At 39.2% G+C, this 26,020-nt stretch overlaps 1 protein-coding gene across 4 annotated transcripts in view; it reads left to right on the top strand.

Annotated features, from left to right (window-relative positions):
• Positions 1–26,020, top strand: part of map4k2 (mitogen-activated protein kinase kinase kinase kinase 2) — a 52,535-nt gene that overhangs the window by 12,488 nt on the left and 14,027 nt on the right. Inside the window, exons 2-18 of one of the 4 annotated variants that reach the window (XM_041986528.1) lie at positions 335–392; positions 4,079–4,169; positions 4,446–4,510; positions 4,886–4,941; positions 5,653–5,700; positions 5,773–5,815; positions 5,919–5,991; positions 7,887–8,018; positions 8,098–8,160; positions 8,259–8,340; positions 9,751–9,867; positions 11,313–11,391; positions 19,147–19,205; positions 19,295–19,344; positions 21,010–21,048; positions 22,788–22,821; positions 23,749–23,752. In XM_041986528.1, coding sequence (XP_041842462.1) covers positions 335–392; positions 4,079–4,169; positions 4,446–4,510; positions 4,886–4,941; positions 5,653–5,700; positions 5,773–5,815; positions 5,919–5,991; positions 7,887–8,018; positions 8,098–8,160; positions 8,259–8,340; positions 9,751–9,867; positions 11,313–11,391; positions 19,147–19,205; positions 19,295–19,344; positions 21,010–21,048; positions 22,788–22,821; positions 23,749–23,752 — 1,093 coding nt within the window. Of the gene's footprint in view, positions 1–334; positions 393–4,078; positions 4,170–4,445; positions 4,511–4,885; positions 4,942–5,652; positions 5,701–5,772; positions 5,816–5,918; positions 5,992–7,886; positions 8,019–8,097; positions 8,161–8,258; positions 8,341–9,750; positions 9,868–11,312; positions 11,392–19,146; positions 19,206–19,294; positions 19,345–21,009; positions 21,049–22,787; positions 22,822–23,748; positions 23,906–26,020 lie in introns of all 4 variants that reach the window. The other 3 variants (XM_041986526.1, XM_041986529.1, XM_041986527.1) reach the window with 3 other exon arrangements.

Here is a 26,020-nt window from a genome sequence, read left to right as displayed (position 1 = left end):
ATCTCACTTGGCTGCACAGAACAGAAAAAAACAAAACAAAATAGAGTTCAGATGATACTCTGAGCATTTCAGCTCAAATTCATAAACACAACAGTTACTAATAAATAAATAGAAAAGCCTGGATATTACTTGCTTTAATTTTTACTCCATCTTCCTGTGATTTCGCTTTTGTGTGGATTTTCAACTGTTAGCATTAGCATACCTGAAGAAACAGGAAATGAACTTCACACCCAGATGTACCTGCAGTCTGTTTGTATCCAGTGAGAAACTATTTAAAAACAGGTTATTGCTTTTTATCATTCATCGAGTTACTTACTTTTTCTTTCTTTTTCAGGCTCGCAACATCAGGACGTCTGTACTTGCAGCGATTAAGATTGTCAAGCTGGACCCTGGTAAGTCTGAACAGGACGCATGCTCACAAATGGCTGTTTGCAACCTCAGTGACACAACTCCAGCTCCATAAACGTTGGGACTAAAATGTAAATAAAAACAGGATTTAATAATTTAGAAATCTCATCAAGCCATGTTTTATTCCCAGTAGAACAAAAACAACATATCAGATGTTGAAACTGAGATATTTTACAATTTCATGGGAAAAATTTTGAATTTGATGGCATTGTCCCATACACACAGAGAGTCCCTCTGATTCTCTGAATGTTTTGATGATATTATACACTGTAGATGGCGGGATCGTCAAAGTATTTGCAATTTTACATTACCCTGAAATTGTTCCACAACTTTTAGAGCCAGTTTGTCTCAGGTTGGTGAACTTCTGTCCGTCTTTCCATCTGAGAGACTCTGCCTCTCTGAAATGTTCTTTTTATACCCAGTCATGTTACTGACCTGTTGCCAGTTAACCTGATTAGTTGTCAAATGCTCCTCCAGTAGTTTTAACCCATTGCAACTTTTTACAGACATATTGCTGCCATCATATTCCCAATCAGCTCATATATTGATGATGTTTATCGTTTATTGGGAATAAAACATGGCTTGATCAGATTTATTTTATGGCAGGGTTAATCACATGGCTTCTGCAGGCTCACAAAGTGGTGGTCAAACAAAACAAAATGTCTAATGCTCAACGAAGATGTGAGACGTCTTTCCACAGTTTACATGTGAGTTCAGCTCTATACCTTAAAAAGCTGATCTACATTATGTCACTGATCCTTTTTACTTTAGCCTAAAGAGTTCATCTCTGAATCTGATAAATACCCGTCAGTTTAATTCCTGATATGTGAAACCATCTTCTGCTTCAGACCAGCTTCTACATGCTAAGCACATGAAAACATGGAAAATCTCTTAAGTCTAGAACTTCCTGGTGTGTGGATGGTGGAAGCAGTTTAGATTAAGACCCTTCATGACGAATACTGCATTGTTTCACTCTGTCATGGTCTAGAGTCTTTGTTGAAGGCCTGTCTACATTGTCTTTATCAGAAAAATTACTCAGACATCCTGGTGGATGAAGCTAAAACATGAGCAGCTACAATTAGCTCACTGCGATGGACTGGTGACCTGTCCAGGTGTACCTGCCTCTCACCTGCTGGGTTAGGCTCCAGCTTCACCGTGACCTGTAATGAACAAAGTGGTACAGATAATGAATGACTGAATAAAATTAGCTCAACTCACTTGTTGTTTTCAGCCTCTTGCTTAGCAACCACAATCATGTTGCTTTCTGATTAAAACCAGAAATCAGCTATGAGCTTAAATTTATCCACAACATAGAAGAAGCTAACAGAGAACAACCCGAACCACCTGAGGGAAATGATTTAAATTAGGTGATGAAATGCTGCTGTGAAACCTGTGAAATGCTTACTGTGACAACACAGTTAGGTCTGCACACAGGACATCAAACTGTAAGCAGAGAGTTTTCACCCATGCGCTATCAGTGATAGCATCATCAGTTACTCAGGAACGGTAGTGTCAAACTTTCCACCAATCAGACAGCTTAGATTGACGGTAATGACCAATCAGGAGCAGCCAAAGATCAACCAGTGAGCAGAAAGTTCTATGTTTGTCTGAAAAGTAGAAAAATAATGCTCCTCTATGGCTGGAATAAAGCCATGAAGACATTTCTGATGCACGGTGGCGCCACAAAGCAGCTGAGCTGGAGTTGGATTAGTGAGGATAGCAGGTAAATAGTAGCAGGAAAAACTGGAAATGAGGAAAAAATGGAAACATGGAAATAGTTTCTGTTTGTTTCAATGTTTTTTCTCCTGAAAGCCAAGACTTGAGAGAATGATGTGCAGATGAGAAAAGGCTTGGTCACTGTTGATCTGTGTGTTATTTCTACAAAGTTCTGTTAGTAATAAATTTTGCTTTCTTCTTCTAGTCGGCCTTTATGCTGCTAAATCTATTCATACATTCATTTTACATCATTTTCATGTCTGATGCTGACTGGGATTAAAAGCTCCAGCTTCTACAGACTGGTTTATACTGGGATTAAAAACTCCAGCTGCTACAGACTGGTTTATACTGGGATTAAAAACTCCAGCTGCTACAGACTGGTTTATACTGGGATTAAAAGCTTCAGCTTCTACAGACTGGTTTATACTGGGATTAAAAGCTCCAGTTTCTACAGACTGGTTTATACTGGGATTAAAAGCTCCAGCTTCTACAGACTGGTTTATACTGGGATTAAAAGTTCCAGCTTCTACAGACTGGTTTATACTGGGATTAAAAGCTTCAGCTTCTACAGACTGGTTTATACTGGGATTAAAAGCTCCAGCTTCTACAGACTGGTTTATACTGGGATTAAAAGTTCCAGCTTCTACAGACTGGTTTATACTGGGATTAAAAGCTTCAGCTTCTACAGACTGGTTTATACTGGGATTAAAAGCTTCAGCTTCTACAGACTGGTTTATACTGGGATTAAAAGCTCCAGCTTCTACAGACTGGTTTATACTGGGATTAAAAGTTCCAGCTTCTACAGACTGGTTTATACTGGGATTAAAAGCTTCAGCTTCTACAGACTGGTTTATACTGGGATTAAAAACTCCAGCTTCTACAGACTGGTTTATACTGGGATTAAAAGCTTCAGCTTCTACAGACTGGTTTATACTGGGATTAAAAGCTCCAGCTTCTACAGACTGGTTTATACTGGGATTAAAAACTCCAGCTTCTACAGACTGGTTTATACTGGGATTAAAAGCTTCGGCTTCTACAGACTGGTTTATACTGGGATTAAAAGCTTCAGCTTCTACAGACTGGTTTATACTGGGATTAAAAGCTCCAGCTGCTACAGACTGGTTTATACTGGGATTAAAAACTCCAGCTTCTACAGACTGGTTTATACTGGGATTAAAAGCTTCAGCTTCTACAGACTGGTTTATACTGGGATTAAAAGCTCCAGCTTCTACAGACTGGTTTATACTGGGATTAAAAGCTCCAGCTTCTACAGACTGGTTTATACTGGGATTAAAAGCTCCAGCTTCTACAGACTGGTTTATACTGGGATTAAACGATCCAGCTTCTACAGACTGGTTTATACTGGGATTAAAAGCTTCAGCTGCTACAGACTGGTTTATACTGGGATTTAAAGCTCCAGCTGCTACAGACTGGTTTATACTGGGATTTAAAGCTTCAGCTGCTACAGACTGGTTTATACTGGGATTTAAAGCTCCAGCTGCTACAGACTGGTTTATACTGGGATTTAAAGCTCCAGCTGCTACATGTAGTTTTACATAAAAAAATGTCAGAGTTTTAAGGATTAAAGCTGGAGATGCGAAACCAGACATAGTCTGTACGTTTACTGCTTTAAAGCCTAAATAATCTTTTCATTCAACAACTAAGTCTACATGTATTTGAATGTTTGGAACAGCCGAGTCATCACACTGAAAGCCGGACGTTTATTTCTACTTTTGTGTTGTGCTAGTTTCTACTGTTATGCTTCATTTCTGGCAAACTCTACAGGTTTTCATCTAAAATCCCACAATAACTGTGTGTCATGTCATAAACACCGTCTGCATCAGCTCACCAGCTGAGCTCTGTGATTTCCTGCTCTGTAATTTGTATGAACTGAGTTTTGTGTTTAAGTCTGGGAGCGTTGGGAGTAAACACTCACTCAGCCGTCTGTCTGCAGGTGACGACATCACGTCCATCCAGCAGGAGATCACCATGATGAAGGAGTGCAAACACAAAAACATCGTGACCTACTTCGGCAGCTACCACAGGTGCTGTTTTGTTTCCAGCCCGTCTGCGTAGCATGTGCAGGATTCCTGGGATGGTTGGTGGATGGAAATATGTGGAATTTGGCTGAGATTTCCCCTCCCTGCTGCAGGATTCCTCTCCCACTCTCTCTAGTGCTCAGTTAGATTGTTGGAGCAGCAACTTCTGGTGCTGATGGGTGTAAATACATGAACGTCAGAGACTCTGTTTCCAGGTGTTTCCTTCTAACCAGAGAAGACTACACATCAAAGGTTATAAAAACCATCATGTGTGTTTTACAGAAACACCAAGCTGTGGATCTGCATGGAGTTCTGCGGAGGAGGGTCACTGCAGGATATTTACCAGGGTACAATAATTTGTCATGTAATAAAACAGAAGACATGATAGAGATGAATCGGTTTTTATCTCGCTGTGAGTTACAGATAATCTGAATTTCATGATGTTGATATTATAGGAAAAAACTGTTTTAACCTTCTAAAATTATTTAAGCCCCAAATGAGTGATTTTATTTACATATTTTTCATAATTAAGAAACACATGATGTATAGATTGTTCACAGTGAGCTAAAAAATCCTTTAGATAATTGTTGACTTAGCAAAGTGAACCAGAGAAATGTTTGCACGGTGAACTCAGGAGAGTTCTGGGTTTTACTTTAGAAATTTGCTTTAATGTTTTCTCTATTTTATCCTGTTGCATCAATTAATCTGGCTGTTCTTTGCAGTAACTGGTCCATTAAAGGAGAAGCAGATAGCGTTTGTGTGCAGGGAAACCCTTCAGGTAAGGAGCCTTGTTTTATCATTTCATTTAATTTTAGTTCAGTTGTTTTATTTTATTTTATTTTACTTGTTTTACTTTTATTTTCAGGTGTTTTATTTATTTGTTTTATTATTTTGTTTAATTTTTACTATTTTCTTGTGTTTTCTATCATTTATTTTATTTTATTTTATTTTATTTTATTTTATTTTATTTTATTTTATTTTATTTTATTTTATTTTATCCTCCCGCAGAGAAACTAAGGGGTATTTACCTCACCAGACCATTAAGTGCTGCTGCTGCACTCCACAGCAAAAAACATTGGGCAAGGCAAATTTATTTGTATAGCACATTTCATGTACAAGACAATTCAAAGTGCTTTACATAAAAGATTAAAAGCATTGCAGCGGGGTGCAGGAAGCAATAACAAATTTATAACGACTTTACAGTTTCACAGTGTTTTTATTTTAAATCTGCAATCAACAGAAAATCCCAGACAGCAGCTCATGTCTACAGATCTGGTCTGAGGGTCATAATATGTCTTAGTTCACTGCCAGCAGGTCCTTCATGAAGTTTTATAGGAATAAAAAGACATCAAGTAAAGGCTTTAACAGTACTGCAATATTCAGTAAATAGATGTTGCAAAGTTATGAATGACTAATAAATAACATGTTTATACTAATCTGTATTTATGTAGCATAACTCTGCTGGTTTACAGATGATCTTTTTTTCCAGGGTTTGTATCACCTGCATGAAACAGGCAAAATGCACAGAGACATAAAGGTAAGCTGCAAGTTGTCACATAATTATAGTTTGGTGATCCTGCAAATCAGCTCATATGTTTGTATTCTCCAGGGAGCAAACATCCTTCTGACAGAGAGAGGAGATGTGAAGCTGGGTGAGTGACAATCACTAATGTTTAAGCCGCCTAATCAGGTCGTCCTAAACAGGCCATCAGTGCTGGATTTCAGCCTCCCGCTGTGTGTCTCCTCTGTGTCCAGCTGATTTTGGAGTGGCAGCAGAGATCAGCGCTTCAGTTGCCAAAAGGAAGTCTTTCATTGGAACTCCCTACTGGTGAGCATCCAGATCCAGATTTACTAAACCAGCCAAATTAGTGTGGGATAGAAAATCATTAACAGATGCAAATAGAGGGTCCAGTTCCACCAGCGACGCCCAAAAGGTGTGTTAATCCATTTCATTCCAGCAGCAGAGGTCATCCCGTAATTTACCATTGAAATAGGAACAATCTGTCCCTGTTTGGGCTGAAACACACACACTGAAGACACAAAAAGATTATTCATTATGTCTGCTTTGATAAGACAGATAAAATGCATTAAAATGTGTTTACATTGATGTGGGAGGAGTCATGAACCCTTTCAGCCCTGTTCCTGTGAGGCCTCTGCTATAAAATGGCATCCTTATAATAAATGAGTAAATCTCTTCAGCCAAATCATCCATTTGAAAACTTCTAGAGTCATAATAAAGAGGGATTTGTGTAAATATCAGTATTTGTGTAACTGTGTATAACTGGTGAAGAGTAAATGAAGATAGCCAATAGCACAAAGGAAAAAATGTTTCAGGCTTGCCCATAAAACACCTTCAGGATTAATCTGAGTTTCTCTCTGGAATCATCAGATCATAGAACAATATGGGAGCATTATCTGTGATAAAGTTAAGCAGAACTAAATTAGAGGTTTTAGTCCAGATAGTTCAGAGACGTCTCTGAAATGGACATTTTGGCACCAACTGTTCTCAAGTCTCCCAAGTAGAGGACCTCAGGTTTTAAAAGGTTGGCTTAATATGCAGCCAAATGATGATACTGAGTAAAACCTGTTGGACTCAGCAGCAGTTCCGACTGCAGCCTGCAGAAGGTTGATGTTTATGATTTGTTATAAATGGTGTTAAACCAGCTGTGATATTGACTCTTATTGATCAATAAATCCTGAACGTAATCGAATCAAAATCATCTCAAGGCAGAATTAGTGATACTGGTGAAAACTGAATCATTATCTACTGTTATCCCATCCTGTGATTTATACCTCCATTAACTTAAGTCTGTATTCTTTATGCAGTTCCAGCTGCAGCATTTTAATACCAAACATGTCGGCAACCCAATACTGGATCTAGACCACACTGTTAAAGCTAAAACTACTAAACTTAAGCTTTTTTTTTTAAACCGGTGTCAGTTTCCCGAATGAGAGGCTTCAAAATATTCTTACTTTTGATTTACAAAGTGAACAACATATTTTTACTTGTATTTATTTACATGCTTATATGTTCAGAGTAAAAAGCAAACCTAAAGTAATTTTGATTCTGCATTGGGATAAGCATGGATGGATGGATGGATGGATGGATGGATAACTTTCCCTCCTCAGTGGCTAAGATCAGGTGTGGTGTACCACAGGGTTCGGTTATTGGCCCACTGCTGTTCTCTGTTTACATGCAACCTGTCAGCAGCTTATTAAGGACCAGAATTGTTTCTATGCTGATGATACTCAACTTTACATGATGACAATGAAACCACATATCCCAGCAGTCTTACGGGTCTCACAGCTTTTCTTTCTGACATAAATTTCTGGATGGGCCAAAATGACCTAAAAATGTGATCCCTAAATTCTGTCAGGTTTTTTTTTTTGTTTCAATCTTTCAGATAAAATCACCCAAACTACTGAGATCTGGGAAGAATATTTGATTCTAACCTTAGTTTTGATACCTAGGTCAAACATGGAGTTCAGTCAGGTTTTTCCAGCTAAAATCCACAATTTTTTATTCAGCTGCTGCCTTTCAAAAGGTCATATGGCTACCCTTATTAATTGTAATGGGGCTCACTCCATCACTGCTATAGAAGCTACAATCCCATCACCCCCATGCTGCTTTCCTTCACTGACTTCCTGTTGAGTCTTCCTGCTCCCCTTTAAAGCTTTAAATGCCCCTCTCATTCTGTTTCTCTTTGTATCTGGTTGGACCAGGATGGCTCCGGAGGTGGCTGCAGTGGAAAAAAAGGGTGGCTACAACCACTTGTGTGACATCTGGGCTGTTGGCATCACCGCCATTGAGCTGGCCGAACTCCAGCCGCCCATGTTTGACCTCCACCCAATGAGGTAAGTCAGGAAGTCGAACATTAACAAATCAGAGAGATAAATGACAATTCTTTTTCAATGACTTAAAAAAATGTTTCAGAGCTTTGATGCTGATGTCCAAGAGCAGTTTCCAGCCTCCAAGATTGAAGGATAAACCCAAGTGGTAAGTTTAAGTGTGATCCTTGATAAACATACTGTTGTTTCTCTCTCATTGTCTTTCTGATGCATAACATCTTTGTCTTTCTGATTCCTTTTCTTTAGGTCTGCAGCTTTCCACAGCTTTGTGAAGATGGCTCTAATTAAAAACCCTCGTAAAAGGCCCTCGGCTGAGACGCTGCTGCAGGTTAGCTTGTTATTGACTTCTTCAGAGATGCATGCAGCATAAGCGATGTTTGAACGTACCAGAAAGCAGCAATGCTAACATGAAGCAGGGTTGTCAAAAAAATCAGTTCTCAGATACTAATCGATTCTAAAATTTATTGTCTAGTTTGATATTAATAAGCACGGGTATTGATACTTTAATGCCACTTTGGCATCTACTGGTTCATGGAAAGGACCAGCCGCCTCAACCCATTTTAAACAGTCAGAAAATAGAAAAATGTTCAATTTTTGTTGCTGTCGCATGGTACTGCCAATCAGCGAGGGTTTCATTGACTGACCAATGAGCTGAGAGCAGGCTAGACAGCGCAGTCTGCAAACACTTTCGACATGGAGGAACAGGCCATTCTAGCTGTGTCTGACTTTCCCAGACTTTATAATACGTCATGCAGTTATTATAGAGATGGAAATAAAAAGGCAGCCATATGGCACCAGAGTGAATCTGTCCTTACTGATTCCTAGGACTACTTTACTAACTCCTACAATTGCACTACCAATTCCTAGGACTATTTTACTAATCCATGGGATTACGATACTAATTCCTTGGATCATGTAATTAATTCGTAGGACTACTTTACTGATTCCTTGGTATACTTTTCAAATTCGTAGGACTATGATATTAATTCCTTGGATAATGTTACTCATTCTAAGGACTAGTTTTCTAATTCCTAGATGAAATGCACCGCTATCCTTTTCACTGAAAGTAATGTAGGTTTCGTTTAGAAGGAGATAAACATTTACATTTTCTGCTGTGTTCCAGGGGAATTTATTCTGACAGAGTAACATATCTTGATTCTTTTACTTCTGTGGTCTCAGCTTTCTTCTCAGAGCAAGATTATAGGTCGAGTCCTTGTAGTTGTGGAGATGTACTCTATTTACTTTGACAGACAGGAGGCTGGAAATATGGGCCTTGTGAAGACGAGGTTAATGAGGGGAAATGACCAAGTCATCTGTCTTCATCTAGATGCTGCGCTGCACATGAAGTATTCATTAGCTGAATTTTTCACTCCTGTTTTCACATGAACATGGGATCATTTTGGGAGATTTGGTTCAGTTTTTTTTCACAATTGCTGGTCATACATGTTTCACAGTTGGAGGTTTTCTGCTGTAGTTTAATGTACAGGAGGCAGGCTAGATGCAGTATATTCTCAGCTTAAGGAACAATCTGACTAGCTAAAGTTTGGCATGACTGAAAAAGACAAAGATTTCAAGAAATGTATTAATAGTTTAACTTTTTGTGCATATTTATTTTTTCTTCTTGTTCCTTAAAAAACAATAGAAAGAGGTGTTTGGAGGGTTTTTATGTTGTAGTTATTTATTTCTAGATCACCGTAATCTACTGTTCAGATTCATGATATGGACCTTGTTCCTGCAGCATCCATTTGTGACGCAGCTGCTGACCCGAAACCTGGTCATCGAGCTGCTGGACATGGCCAACAGCCCCGAGCTCCACACCCCTCTCACACTCAGCATTGACGAGAGTGACTTGGAGGTCAGTGCTGCACAAAGCCACAGCAAACACTGGTCACATCATGACTTTTAAAAAGTCATGATTTTAAACAATATCCAGGCTTTCAATTAAAACCCTATTTCCTAGAAAGTGGTTAAAATGACAATGAAAACAAAGAAGAAAGTTTGCAGCTCAGCCAAGACATTTTGTTTGCTTTGTTGTTTTTAGATGGGATTTGCTGTAAGGCACACATTATTAAAACGTTGGACTGAAAAGGGAACCATAACCTTTTATTCTTACACAGTATTAAAAACTGTAAAAAGTCGGTTTTTAAAGATAACTTTGGCGTTTACTCAAAAAAACAATGTAAAACCTGTAAAAAAATAAGTTGAACATACTTCAGTTAGTCAGATTTTTCTAGGCTAGTGCCTGCAGTTGTGCAGGACTGATGGACCTGTTGAGGTTTTGGGAGGCAGTAACTATTTTTTCAGCAAGACAACTAATTTATACACTTGTAGAAATAAATAATGGTGGAAAATGAGACAATGATCTAATACAGAAATAAATATATCTTGAAATAACAATAAAATATGTTTTAATTAACATAAACAACAAATAAATATTTTTAGGTATAAAGATGGCATATGCAAAAAAAAAACAAACTATAATATATGGTATAAAATTAAACATAAACATGAATGCAAACTTTTTTTGCATCAATAAATTGAACTGATATTAAATAAGAACCATCTTAAAATAAGGTTATAAACAAAAAGTTAATCTAAAACAATTGAAAAATTTAAAGAACATGAATAGATTATGTCACATTTTGCTCATTAATGTTTAAGTATTGGATGCATAGAAATCATACAAGATTCAGGAAGACTGAAACAATACATGTATATACTTATGAAAATAAATATTAGTAGAAATGTGACAAGGATCCAATACTGAGATAAATACATGCTGAAATAATGATAAAAAAAATTGTTCAATTTACATAAATACAACAATTAACATGTCTAGGGAAATACAAAGGTGGAATATACCAAGATAGAAGAAAAATACTGAGTTTAAGCTCTAACCATAAAAAATAATCTTAAAGAAATTGTTGCATCAATAAATGAAACTCAAATTAAATGAGAATCAAGTTAAATGAATGTTTTGAACAAAAGTTGACTTAAAACAGTAGAAAATTTAAGGAAAAATAAACATTTATGTCACATTTTACACATTAATAATCTAATCTAAATCTAAAATTGAAATCTAAATAAATCTCTTATTTGAGTTTTGAAAGTTTGACAAAAAACAGACAAAGAGAAGTGAAAATGTTGGAGGCATCAAGTTCGGAACGAGCTCATATTTAAAAAGAAGAAAGATTGGTTTCAGTATTTTAAAGTAAAGTTTAATTAAACAAAAAAATTTTTTTTTTCTGTGGTGGTACTGAGTAAATCTGACTGGTGGCTTCTGCTGTTTGCTGTGGACAGGTTGGAGACGTGTCTCCTGACAAGATTCAGTCTGCTGGAAAACATCTGCCAGCAGAGAGGACGCTGTCTGAAGAACAATGTGAGGACACGTCTTTATTTTCCTCCAAACACTCACACCAGAAACATCAGAGTAAAAGGTCTGGCCCCTGAGTTGCATCAGCATAGCTGTGGACACTGATGTCTCATCTACTGATGACATTACCAAGCGGCAGCTTGTAGAAATACATGTTATGATCATGAGCCTAACCCACTTTTAAACTAAAAATTTCCAGTTACTTCAAGCCTAATGACATTCTCATCAGCCTCATCTACACTTGCTACAGTTTAGCAATAAATGTTGGCATGCTAATATAATTAAGTCAGCACGTCTGTTAGAAAAAAAGTGGTGAACATGACTAAGCAGATTACTATTATTTATGATATAAACAGACTTTCGAGTTTCATGCAGTGCTCATGGGTGTAAAATTGAGTTCCCACCAATGTTCCCACCAATGTCCATCAAGTCCTGACTTGTCCCTGCCATCGGCTCTTTTATTTCTTGCTAGAATGATTGACCATACTCCTGTTAAAAGCTCCTGGCTAGCGCTGCTGGCTAGCACTAGCTAACGCCAGAGAGTGGTGCTTATCTTCAGTCAGGATTTCAGGAGCAAAAAACAGAAAGGAGGACATCAGGAATTATTTTAGATGTAGTCAATGTAAAAGTTTATATCAGAAAAAAAATATTTGCTCAGCTGCTATTAAGTCAATAATGACGATAATAGTGACCCAGCAAAATATTGCTTTCTACGCATTAATTAATGTGTTGTTTTATCAGGTTAAAGAATTAAAGTTGTAGTTCAGCGAGGAAGATATGATGAGGAAGGTGGAGATGAAGGTAGACTTTAGAGGTGCTACACCATTAAGTGATATTTATTGACGACATTTGTTTTTCTATTTTTTTTTCTAATTACAATAATAAGGATATTGTGCTGTATAATTGTGCTATATATCTGTGTTTACAACTTTATCTTTCAATTTAAAGGTTAATTTTTAAACTAGTGCTGGGCAACGATTAAAATTTTTAATCGCGATTAATCACATGACATGCTGCGATCAATCGTGATTAATCGCATCGTTACGCGCAAAATGTCTCTTTCCTTTAAAAGAAGACCTACGGCTATAAAAAGAAAATTCAGTAAATTTAGGTTTGCAAACACTACATCAAGGGTCTCCAACCTGCAGCTCTGTAGCTGCAAGTGTCTCTCTGGACCTTCCACAATGCCTCGAAATACGTGGCTAAAATTTTCTTTTTAATCTATCAGCTATTAGGTTGGAAACTAGGGACTTCCACAGAAAGTCCAGAGTCTCAACCACCAGCTCAGCAAAACCATTTCTATGACCACCAAACACAGTTAAGACAACAATTTAAAGAGCAGCTACACAAAGTCCAAAAAATATGTAAACACAAATGATGTCTCCCCGTGTCCACCCCACACGAAAAACAACTCCTCTACTGAAAGCTCACATCTGACAGATTCCACAGCTGGAAGTTTCATCTCGCTATGACCAAGATTCACCGAACCAGAGGCAGAAGAAAAGACTTATGCTTTGTTTGTAAAAAGATATTCACAAAATGTCTTGCTGTCTTGCATAAATGAAAACCGCATTTATTAAAATAAAAAGTTTCTCGTCCAAAAATTACGATGTTCTGTCCATCTGCATGGATTTTGACAAAGAGAAAAGTTGGTTCTTCTTAAGTTCCAGACAGAAAACGTCTCATTTTAATAAACCTGCTCTCTGATTACATCAGACGCACCGCTGCAGCAGGGTAGAGAGACATGGACGCCATGTTTCTGTCATCAAAGCCAGCGGCCAAAAAAACAAAAAACAAAAAACAAAACCTTAACGCGCAATTATAAAAAATTACCGCCGTTAATTAAGCGTTGCGTTAATTAAGCGTTGCGTTAATTAAGCGTTGCGTTAACGCGCGATTAACGCTTTAACATGCCCAGCACTATTTTTAACATATTAGGACAAAACACGTCATTTGGAATAGAAAATACAGTAGTATCCTGTCCCAAAAGAGCTGCACTTAGAGGAATGAAGGTGTGAGTATAAAGCTGCCTGCCAGTAGCTGAAATGTAATGACAAATACTTTATTAATCCCAGAAATGTTGTAATTTTTAGTAAAAACAATAGTTATTAACTTAAATAATTTAGTGATTTGTTCCGGGGGTGATGGTTGCTGGCAGGAAGGATCTCTGGTACCTTTCTGTCTTGCATTGGAGTTAACAAAGCCTCTGACTGAACATAATCCGTTGTTTCTGTCACACGCAGTTCTTTTTGGTACCAACTCCAACCTCCACTGCTGAGAGAGTGAATGACAATCTGCCCGGCCTAATTTAAGTTCTTTTTATTTGGCAGTCTTGAGTTTAGGCAAGTTTTTTTTTTTTTTTTTAAAAAGTCTAAGAAAATGTTCAAGTCAAATAGAAAAAACAGGGGTGCTGGGACCATAGCTGAATAATACTCCTCCTGGTGGCAGTCTGCAGCAGTCAGAATGGGGGTGTGTCCTCTCTGAGATGCGCAGGTGTCAGCGCCTCTGGTCGATGGTCCGCTGTAGCCGGTCCGTTGCTGCCGAAGAGAAAGGGAGAGGCGCTAAGACACGCTTCACACGGAGAAGCAGCCCACCCGCCCAGCAGTTACAGTGTGTCAACGTCCCTGTACACTCATCTGTTAGTGCGTTGCTCCATCTCCTTTTACTCCAAGCGGGGATCCCTCCTCTGGGTCGCTCTGATCCGCAGTCGGCCTGTTGTCGGCTCCAGCTGACCCGACTCTGCTGCCGCTGCCGTCCTCCGTGTATCCTTTACTCCAGGCGGGGATCCCTCCTCTGAGTCGCTCTCCGTGTCCTGTTTTTGGGGCCCGCCCCTTTCCACACCTGTCCTGCTTTCATATAACCCGTTTCAGCCGGCATCGGGGCGAAGGCGACTGCCAGGTGTGGCTCACTACTAATCCACCGCCTGGCCCATTTTCACACTCCAAACTAATCAAACTGAACAATAAAAAAAAGTACACAGCCATACTTAACTATACAAAAAGAAAAGGGGCAAGCATAATTATTTAGTTTGGTTCTATTTTACACCTTGACATTTCTTACTGTGTTGTGTAGAGGATGTGAAGAATCTTCCACTATTTTCAACATTCTATGAACAATTAGCTCCAGCGGTGTCCAAAGCAGAGACCCAGAACCAGAGCTATCCCCAGCACAGAACAAAGAGTTATCCCCAGCACAGAACCGGAACCAGAGTAATCCCCAGCACAGAACTAAGAGTTATCCCAAGCACAGAACCAGAACCAGAGTAATCCCCAACAGAACTAAGTTATCCCCAGCACAGAACCAGAGTAATCCCCAGCACAGAACCAGAGTTAAACCCAGCACAGAACCAGAGTAATCCCCAGCACAGAACCAGAACCAGAGTTAAACCCAACACAGAACCAGAGTAATCCCCAGCACAGAACTAGGAGTTATCCCCAGCACAAAACCAGAACCAGAGTAATCCACAGCACAGAACTAAGAACTATCCCCAGCACAGAACCAGAACTACGGTTGGGATTTTTTAGGTATTAGAGGCAGGATGTTTGTCACAGCACAGGAACTCTTTTCTGACTCAGGCTGGTGTTAAAGAATCCAACATAGTTTTCCTAAGCAGGTTTTCAGAACGCTGGGGCAGAAACCATCTGGACCTGCATCTTTGTTCCTGTTCAGTTTCTCTATTTGTTTCTTCATCTGACTGCAGGATACAGACCAGCTAGAGGTGGAGGTACAGGAAGTCTCAGTATGTTCTGAAGTGGAAGAAGATGAGTTTGTGTCAAGGTCCATGACTGAGCTGCATGAGCCTTGGGCTCAAAGAGGGTGTATGGTCTGTTGGGCTTAATTGATTTAACTGAACCTGTTGACGAATATGTTCAGCTCATTAGCTCTGTCACTGTTAATGTTAATTATCAGTGTTTGCCACTATGTTACTTTGTTAGGTGGTAAAGCAGAGAGGAGTATAGGCAGGGTTATAGTTGAGGCCTTAGGTTGAGGGTCATTAAGAAGTCATTAACCCTTCAATTCATCTAGAGCTCCAGCACCCCGGTGCACTATTGCTTATATCATCATCACTGTTTTAAGAATGCTATTGTTAAACTATGTAGGGTATCCCCAGTGGGTTTATACACTAAGAGATAATTTCTCTCTTTTTTTTTTTCCTATGAGTTAGTATCTGGTTGTTGTTGTGCTACTTTTGTGATATGTCTTTTTGATTTGGTTATTATTTAAGAGCTCTTAATGACTAGCAGCTCTGTTTTTCAGTAAAAGCCGTAGGAAACTTCTGGTGTGTTTATGTACAAGTTTAACAGTTTGTTGTCTGGTGATAGTGTGGATTGAAGGGTTGTTGCATTCTGTCTGTTGTGTTTCTGTCTCTTCTTTCTTCCATCTTTGCTTCTTTTTGCTGTCTTCCTTCTTTTTATGTCCCCTCCGGTAAGTTCCAGCAAGATTACATAGATTCCATGAGTCAACGTAAATAAATAAATAAATTAACCAGATTATCAAGAGGAACCTTATAACCATAAACCTCCCCTTGGCAGAGCAAATTTGTTTAGCACGATACAGCAACCAGATTATGCTGGACAGGACAGGTTAAAAAATGTAGGATAACTATGTCGGGTAAACTGTGACGGATAGCTTACCTTTAGGTGATCTACGGAAGTTTTCCAGGCATTTATATCCCATCTAGGAGGTTTACAATCCAGCCACTAAATGTAGTTTTATTTAAAGACTATCTGGTAAATCCACAATGATCCAAGATAACAGCATTATTTATCACATTTCATCATAAAAAGATCACTATCACTACTGTGTTGCTAAGAGACCTCTATTTAGACCTGGACATGATGATGAAGAAGTGAACATGTTCACAGATACAACAGTTGATAATATTTACGTATAAAACAAAATTTCAACATATAGCAATGAGCATAAACCCCTAATTATCGTTGATCTGTGTGTTATTTCTACAAAGTTCTGTTAGTAATAAATTCTGTTTCCTTCTTCTGGTCGGCCTTTATGCTGCTATATCTATTGATACATTCATTTTACATCAATTTAGCCTCAGAATTTGAGGCTAGAAACATCATGTCTGATGCTGACTGGGATTAAAAGCTCCAGCTGCTACAGACTGGTTTATACTGGGATTAAAAGCTCCAGCTTCTACAGACTGGTTGATACTGGGATTTAAAGCTCCAGCTGCTACAGACTGGTTTATACTGGGATAAAAAGCTTCAGCTTCTACAGACTGGTTGATACTGGGATTTAAAGCTCCAGCTGCTACAGACTGGTTGATACTGGGATTAAAAGCTTCAGCTGCTACAGACTGGTTGATACTGGGATTTAAAGCTTCAGCTGCTACAAACTGGTTTATACTGGGATTAAAAGCTTCAGCTGCTACAGACTGTTTTATACTGGGATTAAAAGCTTCAGCTGCTACAGACTGGTTGATACTGGGATTTAAAGCTTCAGCTGCTACAAACTGGTTTATACTGGGATTAAAAGCTTCAGCTGCTACAAACTGGTTTATACTGGGATTAAAAGCTTCAGCTGCTACAGACTGGTTTAAACTGGGATTAAAAGCTTCAGCTTCTACAGGCATATTTACTTAAAAATGAACAGGCGTATCAAAAGTAACTGAATTGGTTAGATAACTGATTTGGTTTGGAGTTGTAAGTGTTAAATAAAACAATTCTATATTCATTAAGTGCAAAAAAGTGTTTCCCAGAACTCTGCGGGACACTTTTATGTCTCTATTAATGTCAAATTTGGTTGTACTAAAGCAACTTTTTGGAAAAGTAATGAAAACAGTCTGTTATTCCACTGGGTTTAAACATATTGATTTCCATGCGCTTGGTTATTATTATCTATAAATAAAATCCAGTCTGTTCTCGGCTGTATGTGAGAGGACTTGACGGCTTTCCATGTGACTGTACATGTAAAGATCTACTGTAAGTTGGCTGAAGAGTGGAGTTATTGTCCACTACCAGCCCAAGTATTCAGTGCTGTAATCTCCATAATATGAATGAGGACAAAAGCCTCTCAGTTATCCTGCTGATGGCTGAAACTCCTCTATACATGTGGGATGAAGGCTGCGTCAGAGGATGGCACTGAAAACACGCCTGATATGTGACACAGAGGTGCTTGTATGTACTCACCAGAGTGATTTCATACTGCAGAGCTGCCACAACTATTTCTGTTGTTAGAGACTGGCCTTTCACCTTGGCCACCAGCATGTTATAATCTAACCTGGTGTCGACCACAGTTTCCTGTTTACATGTTGTCATTCGATGACACATGAACCACAAACACCTGCACCTCTGGTTTACTAAAAAGCTTCACCTCACTACCTGCCTGTAATACTCTACATGGTTCCGGATATGATGGGAGGCTTAAATTTATCTGCAATCAAATATAGATTTTTTTTTTTGGCAAGAACAAAGAAACTTTTTCTTTCTTAGTTAAGAGATACTGATGTACACAACAGATAGCATAGCTTTATTTATCTACACTCATCTTCAAGTACCAGGTTGGACCTTTTTTCCTCGAGAACTGCTTTAATCCTTGGTATGATAGATGGAAGCATGTGGCGGAAACCTTCCTCTGAAGTTTTGCTCCATATTGACATGACAGCATCACACAGTTGCTGCAGGTTTGTCGGCTGCATCCATGATGAGAATCTCCCGTTCCACCACATCCCAAAGCTGCTCTACTGGACTGAGATCTGGTGGCTGTGGAGGCCGTTGGAGTCCAGTGAACTCATTGTCATGTTCTAGAAAGCGGGTGGAGATGATCTGAGCTTTGTGACATGGTGCATTATCCTGCTGGAAGTAGCATCAGAAGATGCTACACTGTGGTCATAAAGGGATGGACATGGTCAGCAACAATACTCAGGTAGGCTGTGCTGGTTAAACCAGGCCATATTGGTACTCAGGGGCCCAAAGTGGGCCAAGAAAATGGATGGATCCATGTTTTCATGATGCCTCCACCAGATTCTGAGCCTAGTATGTGAATGTGGAGCTGAAATGGAGACTCATCAGACCAGCAACGTTTCTCCATCTTCTATTGTCTATTGTGTTGGTGAGTGTGTGTGAATTGTAGCCTCAGTTTCCTGTTCTTAGCTGACAGGAGGCACCTGGTGTGGTCTTCTGCTGCATCCTGGTCCAGACAACTGCTGCTCGCTGGATATTTTCTCTTCTTCAGACAATTCTCTGGAAACCCTAGATATGATTGTGGGTGAAAATCCCAGTAAATACATAGACCAACAACCACGCCACGTTCAAAGTCAATTTTTTGCAAGTTTTCCTTCGTAGTGTAGTCAACCCTCCAACTGCTGGGAATGAGGAGGAAAATCTCATGGGTGCATTTTTTAGATGAGGCTGAAAAAGCTGCTAAATAAACTGCTTAGAGATCCCGGATCAAGTAAGAAGCAGTTGCTCAGAAACACCATGAGAACTAAGTTAGACAAGACTAGATGTCAGTTTCCGTTTTCTGGTTCAACAGTTTCCTCATCTTCTGCCTCAGAGTCAACCAGCTTAGCAACGTCTCGTCGTCTTTGTGGTTTGATTACAACCTGCTTCTTCTTTTCAGTCACAGCTCAAAGGAACCACAGCAACATGTTTCCAGATGCACTGAAACACTGAAATCCTCCCAGAAAACTAAACTGTACAACACATTTACATTTACTGTTTACAGAAGGTTAAAGTCCAGTTTGTGGATGAAGAGTGCTGCAACAGCTCATGTAACTTGAATGTTGTGTCCTCTCTGCAGTTGATCAAGTAAAGTTTGGACCTCCACGGAGGAAAGTGACAGAGCCCTACCCTGATCTGGTACCCATTTGAAAAGCAGACACTCCTGTTTGTTGACGACATACATGGTTTTTCACGAATGTGACCAGAGCTTGTGTTGATCTCAACAGGGTTCCTACGATGACGACTGGAGTCTGTCTGGAGATGAAGACAACTCACCGTAAGATTTCCATCTGCTTTCTAATCATTCTTCTACTTTCACTGAGGAGTTAGACTGAGAGAAACGTTTTAGAAAACTAGTGTGCAAATACCTTGTCTGAACCCAAACATGGACCCATTAACCCCTAAAACTCCATCAGGTCTCCCCAAGGTCTATCTCTTCTACCATCACCAGTGTCTCAGGAGCGGTTGTGTGTAGCTCTGTGGGGTAAACTGTGATGGATAGTTACTCTTTAGGTGATCTACAGAGATTTTCCAGACATTTCTATCCCGTCCAGGAAGTTTACAATCCAGCCACTAAATGTAGTTTTATTCAGAGACTCTATCTGGTAAATCCACAATGATCCATGATAACAGCATTATTTATCACATTTCATCATAAAAAGATCACTATCACTACTAAGAGACCTCTATTTAGACCTGGACATGATGATGAAGATGTGAACTTGTTTACAGATACAACAGTTTATAATATTTACATATAAAACAAAATTTCAACATATAGCAATGAGCATAAACCTCTAATTATCGTTGATCTGTGTGTTATTTCTACAAAGTTCTGTTAATAATAAATTCTGCTTTCTTCTTCTGGTCAGCCTTTATGCTGCTATATCTATTAATACATTCATTTTACATCATTTTAGCCTCATAATCTGACAGCTGAGGCTGGAAACATCATGTCTGATGCTGACTGGGATTAAAAGCTTCAGTTTCTATGTTTAATTTTACATTACAAAAAATGCAAAAAAAAAAAAAACTTTTGGGATTTTTTAAGGGTTAAAGTCTGAAAAGCAGCGAATGATTAGTTTCATTCTACTAGGTTTAAATTTTTTTTATCAAACATTAAAATTGATTACCATCCATCATCATTCCAGGTCTCTCATTCATTAACCTTCTGTGAATATTTTCTCAACATCCTTCCATAAATATCACTTAAAATATGTGAAAGTCCTATAAACGCCTGTATTCATCAAACCAGTGCAGACCAGCTGTAAGTGCAGTAGTAAGAAGGAACTGATGATAAATTCCTGAGCACCGTCAGTTAACCCCACATGGAAACATCTTTTCTCTTGAGTTCACTCATTCAGGTTCGATTAACATTTATTTCTATTTATCACGTCATCATGATGGTGTAGAGTGCAGAGAGTCAACTGGACTTCCGTTTCTTTGTTCTTAAAGATGTTTTACCTTCATCTGAGAACCTTCATCAGCTCTAACCAGTTTGTGGAGAATTTCAGCTTATAAGTGCTAAAGGAACATAAACCCTTTAATGTCTTAATTAATTTACAATTACATTAAAACAAAGTAATTACAGTTAAAAAGGAAAAAGAAAAAGAAAAACTGGAATAAAATAACATACAATCAAATATTAAATAAGTTAATAGGAATCAATAAAAATAAGTCACAAATGAGTCGTATCTGATATGGTGTTGATTTGTCCGAGGTAACTGGATTCATTCTGAAAAACGCCAATAAAGAGGACATAATCTAGCTCAGTGATGGTTGAGAAATGATAAAAGTCCTCATCTAAGCAGAAGATTTGCAGAAAATACCAACTATCTTTACGGGACATGACAGAGGAGGACCTTTGGGCTCCTTCCTCCATGTTTGTGATGGGCCACTCAGGCCCGTAGTCGGATAAACATCCCAGGTCTTCCCGTTGCAGGAGCCTGTTGGAATGTGTGGAGCAAGCTCTGGAGATGAGGTAGGCCACGTTCCGCCCGACCCAGCCTCTCCTAACTTCAGTGTTCCCCCTTCCCACATGAATTCAGCTGATATCTGACCCTGGTATTATGATGATGATGTGTACGTCCAGCTTACAGCAGTAGTTGAATCAATCTGTGGGTGTGTCTTCTTTCACCTCTTATACCCTCCTTAATGCTCATGTTCTGGATCCAGAACAAACCCACTGGTTTTCAGCTTTGTGGGCTTGTTTGTCTGCTTCATGTCGTGAGTTTAGTTTTTGTGCTGCTTTGATGCAGACCTCAGCAACCTCATCCTCATCAGCCTCCTTAGTATGCCCAGCAACCTCAGCATTCTCAGCCCCCTTAGTATGTCCAGCAACCTCGGCCACATCAGCCTCCTTAGTATCCCCAGCAACCTCAGCATCCCCAGCCTCCTTATTATCCCCAGCAACCTCAGCATCCCAAGCCTCCTTAGTATGCCCAGCAACCTCAACATCCCCAGCCTCCTTATTATCCCCAGCAACCTCAGCATCCCAAGCCTCCTTAGTATGCCCAGCAACCTCAGCCTCATCAGCCTACTTAGTGTCCTCAGCAACCTCAGCATCCCCAGCCTCCTTATTATCCCCAGCAACCTCAGCATCCCAAGCCTCCTTAGTATCCTCAGCAACCTCAGCTTAATCAGCCTCCTTAGTATCCCCAGCATCCTCAGCCTCCTTAGTATCCCCAGCAACCTCAGCCTCGTCAGCCACCTTAGTATTCCCAGCAACCTCAGCATCCCAAGCCTCCTTAGTATTCCCAGCAACCTCAGCCTCATCAGCCACCTTAGTATTCCCAGCAACCTCAGCCTCATCAGCCTTCTTAGTATCCCCATCCATCTTAGTATCCCCAAAAACTTCACCCTCATCAACCACCTTAGTATCCTCAGCAACCTCAGCATCCCCAGCCTCCTTAGTATCCCCAGCAACCTCAGCATCCCCAACCTCCTTAGTATCCCCAGCAACCTCAGCTTCATCAGCCTCCTTAGTATCCCCAGCAACCTCAGCCTCGTCAGCCACCTTAGTATTCCCAGCAACCTCAGCATCCCAAGCCTCCTTAGTATCCCCAGCAACCTCAGCCTCATCAGCCACCTTAGTATTCCCAGCAACCTCAGCCTCATCAGCCTTCTTAGTATCCCCATCCATCTTAGTATCCCCAAAAACTTCACCCTCATCAGCCACCTTAGTATCCTCAGCAACCTCAGCCTCATCAGCCACCTTTGTATCCCCAGAAACCTCAGCATCCCAAGCCTCCTTAGTATCCCCAGCAACCTCAGCCTCATCAGCCACCTTAGTATTCCCAGCAACCTCAGCCTCATCAGCCTTCTTAGTATCCCCATCCATCTTAGTATCCCCAAAAAATTCACCCTCATCAGCCACCTTAGTATCCTCAGCAACCTCAGCATCCCCAACCTCCTTAGTATCCCCAGCAACCTCAGCATCCCCAACCTCCTTAGTATCCCCAGCAACCTCAGCATCCCCAACCTCCTTAGTATCCCCAGCAACCTCAGCTTCATCAACCTCCTTAGTATTCCCAGCAACCTCAGCATCCCCAACCTCCTTAGTATCACCAGCAACCTCAGCTTCATCAGCCTTCTTAGCATCCCCAGCATCCCCAGCATCCCAAGCAACCGCAGCATCTTCAGCATCGTCAGCCTTTGTTGTCATGGTTCTAACCTGGACTGAATGTTGAATCTGAGTCTTGTTGGTGCTCTGTCTTCCAGGAGTTTAACCATACGAAGGGCGCCATCTGCAGATGTGAGTATGAACTACACCTCCAGTTTTGTTCAGTGTACAAATGATTTCCGTCTACTTCTAAATACACTATTCCTCAACTTACGTTGGACAAAATATTTCTTGGCTGAAGTACCTTGAAATGTAATGAAGAGTTCAGTTTCAGAAACAGGGTTATATTTTATTTATAATTTACCCTCAAACTATTCAAAGCCAGCAAACACCAAGAGAAATCTCACACATCAAAAAACTATTTTGTTTATTTTATTTTGGGAAAATACATCAAACTATTTCTTCAGTATTTTTTATTTTCTGCTTTTACAATATTTCTCAGTGGATTAAAAATAATGTTATTTGCATCTTGTTGACATGTTGGCTTTCCACAATATATAAATAATATTTATTTATCTACTTATTTTAATAATCACAGTATTTAGTTTTGAATGTTAACTGCTATGAAATTCTGAACTTTGTATGTTATATAAATTTAAACTTTGAATAATTAAATGAGCAAATTAATTGATTCTTTAAATTTATTTTTACTGATTTTTTTAAAATAACAATAATAATAATAATAATAATAATAATAATAATAATAATAATAACGTACCCCCCAAAAAACAAGTTACAAAAAAATCAACTACAAAATTAGAATTCACCTTTTGGGATTAATAAGGTATTTTCCATTTAATTTACAAAACTTAATAAAAATAACTATTTTATTTGAAATAAGAATAAGAGCATGGATGAAAAATTAGATGGCTGAGTATTAAATGTCACAAAAACCAACCACATCTGTGACATTTTCACAACAGAAGTCAATAAAACAGCATCTTCTCTGTCAGTAATTCAGAGCCAAACATTTCAGGTGGATCTCCTGAGAAATCCACTCAGTCTGCTGTAAACAGCTCAGACAGCAGCTGATCTCAGTTCTGTTCTGGTTTCTTACAGGGAGGTAGGAAGAGTGCTTTGTTCAGTCCTTCTACCGCCTCCTTACCAGCCTTCAGGTGTTTAACCTCCAACACGGAGGACCCAGACCCAACGTTGAGGCCGAGCTGCACACTCAGCCCAGACTCCGCCATCACGGCTGATGCCAGCTCCACCACAGGTGCAGCCCACCATCTGAAAGTCGAACTTTCTTTGCAGCATCAGAGCCAGCTGAACCAAGTCTTAACCTGTTTGTTTTACTATGCTGTGTATTCCCTCAGCCCCACTAACCTTCATAGTCTTTAGCTTATTAAGCATTTATTTAAACTTTAGAGCGTTAAAATGATTGGATGAGACTTGTTTATGGGTGCACCGTGACTGAGGGTGCATGTTTGGTGGTCTAGCCAGTAACCCGTTCTCTGAGAAACTCTTTATTTGCTCTTTTATTTAGCACATTTAAAGTACAAATGTAGAGCAGGAACAAGCTATAACTTATAGCACAACTATGAGAAAAAGATAAAGGTCTAAGAAAAAGTGCTAGTCAATGTAAAACTAAACATCTACACTATAAAAACAAAGCAGTGTTTATTACAGATGGGATTTACGGCTTTTTGAAGGGAGCCAGATCTCGATGAGCCATTCAAAAGACTGGTTTATTATCATTTTCTTATTTTATTTAGAATTCAGACAGAAATAACTTGTTTCTATCCAGAAAATAATCACTGGCAGCAGTTTTGAGGTAAGATTTGAATAAGAACAATTAAAACTTACACACCCCACCAATATATACTCTGTTGGTGGGAATTATTCTGAAATATTGGTCATAATTTCATTTACCTTGTGTGTTTCTATAGTAACTATTCCAGGTGGCTCCATGTCCCCATAGTGAGGATTTACTCTCTCTCTCTCTCTCTCTCTCTCTCTCTCTCTCTCTCTCTCTCTCTCTCTCTCTCTCTCTCTCTCTCTCTCTCTCTATATATATATATATATATATATATATATATATATATATATATATATATATATATATATATATATATATATATATATATATATATAGACAGAAAAAAATATAAATTAAAAATAGAATAAACCTGAGCAACATTAGTTCAAATTTAAGTCAACGTTTGGATTAAACTGAGAGTATAAATGTATCCCAATTCAGCGTCTGCACACTTCGAAGTCCCCTAAACGTTCGTGAAATGGGACAGCCTACCTACCTATGTACCTACCCAACAAGAACTTCCCATAGCAGCAACATAGGATGATGAATCACTTAAACCTCTGAAATTACTGTTTGCATATCATAGGACACTTCAGCGAACGTTAACACCGAAGGAGTAATAATGTTTAAAAAAAGAAAGAAAGAAGAGGAAGAAAAAAGAAACGTCTGAGGCTCTGTTGTTTTCCAGCCAGTACACACTTCATTAACCCCCAAATATTAGACTTTTAATGTCACCATTTAACAAACATCCTTTTAATGTACTTAGTTTTATAATGTTTCCACTAAAGTGTAGTTAAAAAAGGTACTTTTTCTTTTACAAAACTTTATTGAAACTAAATCGTACTCTTCTGAGCTCAGTTCCTCATTCGTCTTGTGTGAAACTAATTCTGGGAGAAAACAGGCCGTAAAGGATGCATCACCAGCAGTATGGTTTGAGGCCAAACGAAGTGCAAATTTGTAGGGTGGATTTAGAGGCGCCTTCAAATTCTCCTGATTGGGACAGTGCTTGGCACACCACAATGACGTATGTAGCCAACGAATCTGCACTTTGATGTGTCCAGACCCTGAATTAGGACACAGCCTATATGTTTGCGATCACTAATTTCTGGCCATCGACTCATGATGTGAATAGAACTGTTGGACATCAGTCGCCCATGATGGCACACACGTGTCAAGTGAAGGCAGTGTGGAGAATTTGTAGACAAAAACTAATTGCAACTGGGACTTGGTTCCCATCATTCGTTTAAAAGAGTCGTTCAAAAGAATCGATTCGTTCATCATGTAACCAGTTACTGAACATTTACTTGTCCTGCAGGAGGTGAAACATGTTGGATGGATTTCCTGTTTTATCTTGTTTGTTTTTGGCTCATTTTTTCGTGAGGCAATGAAATCCAACCAGGAGGATATTTTGGAGAGAAAAAGCCTTCCTCTGCCGTACTATCCCATGAACACAAGGAAGGAAAACAGAGCATCACAAGCACTCCTTTCTTATCTGGTTCACACATGATCCCACATGGAAAGTCAGGTTATTGAGGATCTTTAGGAATAATTAATCATGGTGTTTAATACTGC

Source organism: Melanotaenia boesemani, chromosome 5, assembly GCF_017639745.1.
Source record: "Melanotaenia boesemani isolate fMelBoe1 chromosome 5, fMelBoe1.pri, whole genome shotgun sequence".
Lineage (NCBI taxonomy): Eukaryota > Metazoa > Chordata > Actinopteri > Atheriniformes > Melanotaeniidae > Melanotaenia > Melanotaenia boesemani.
This window is presented reverse-complemented; position numbering and strand designations above follow the sequence as displayed.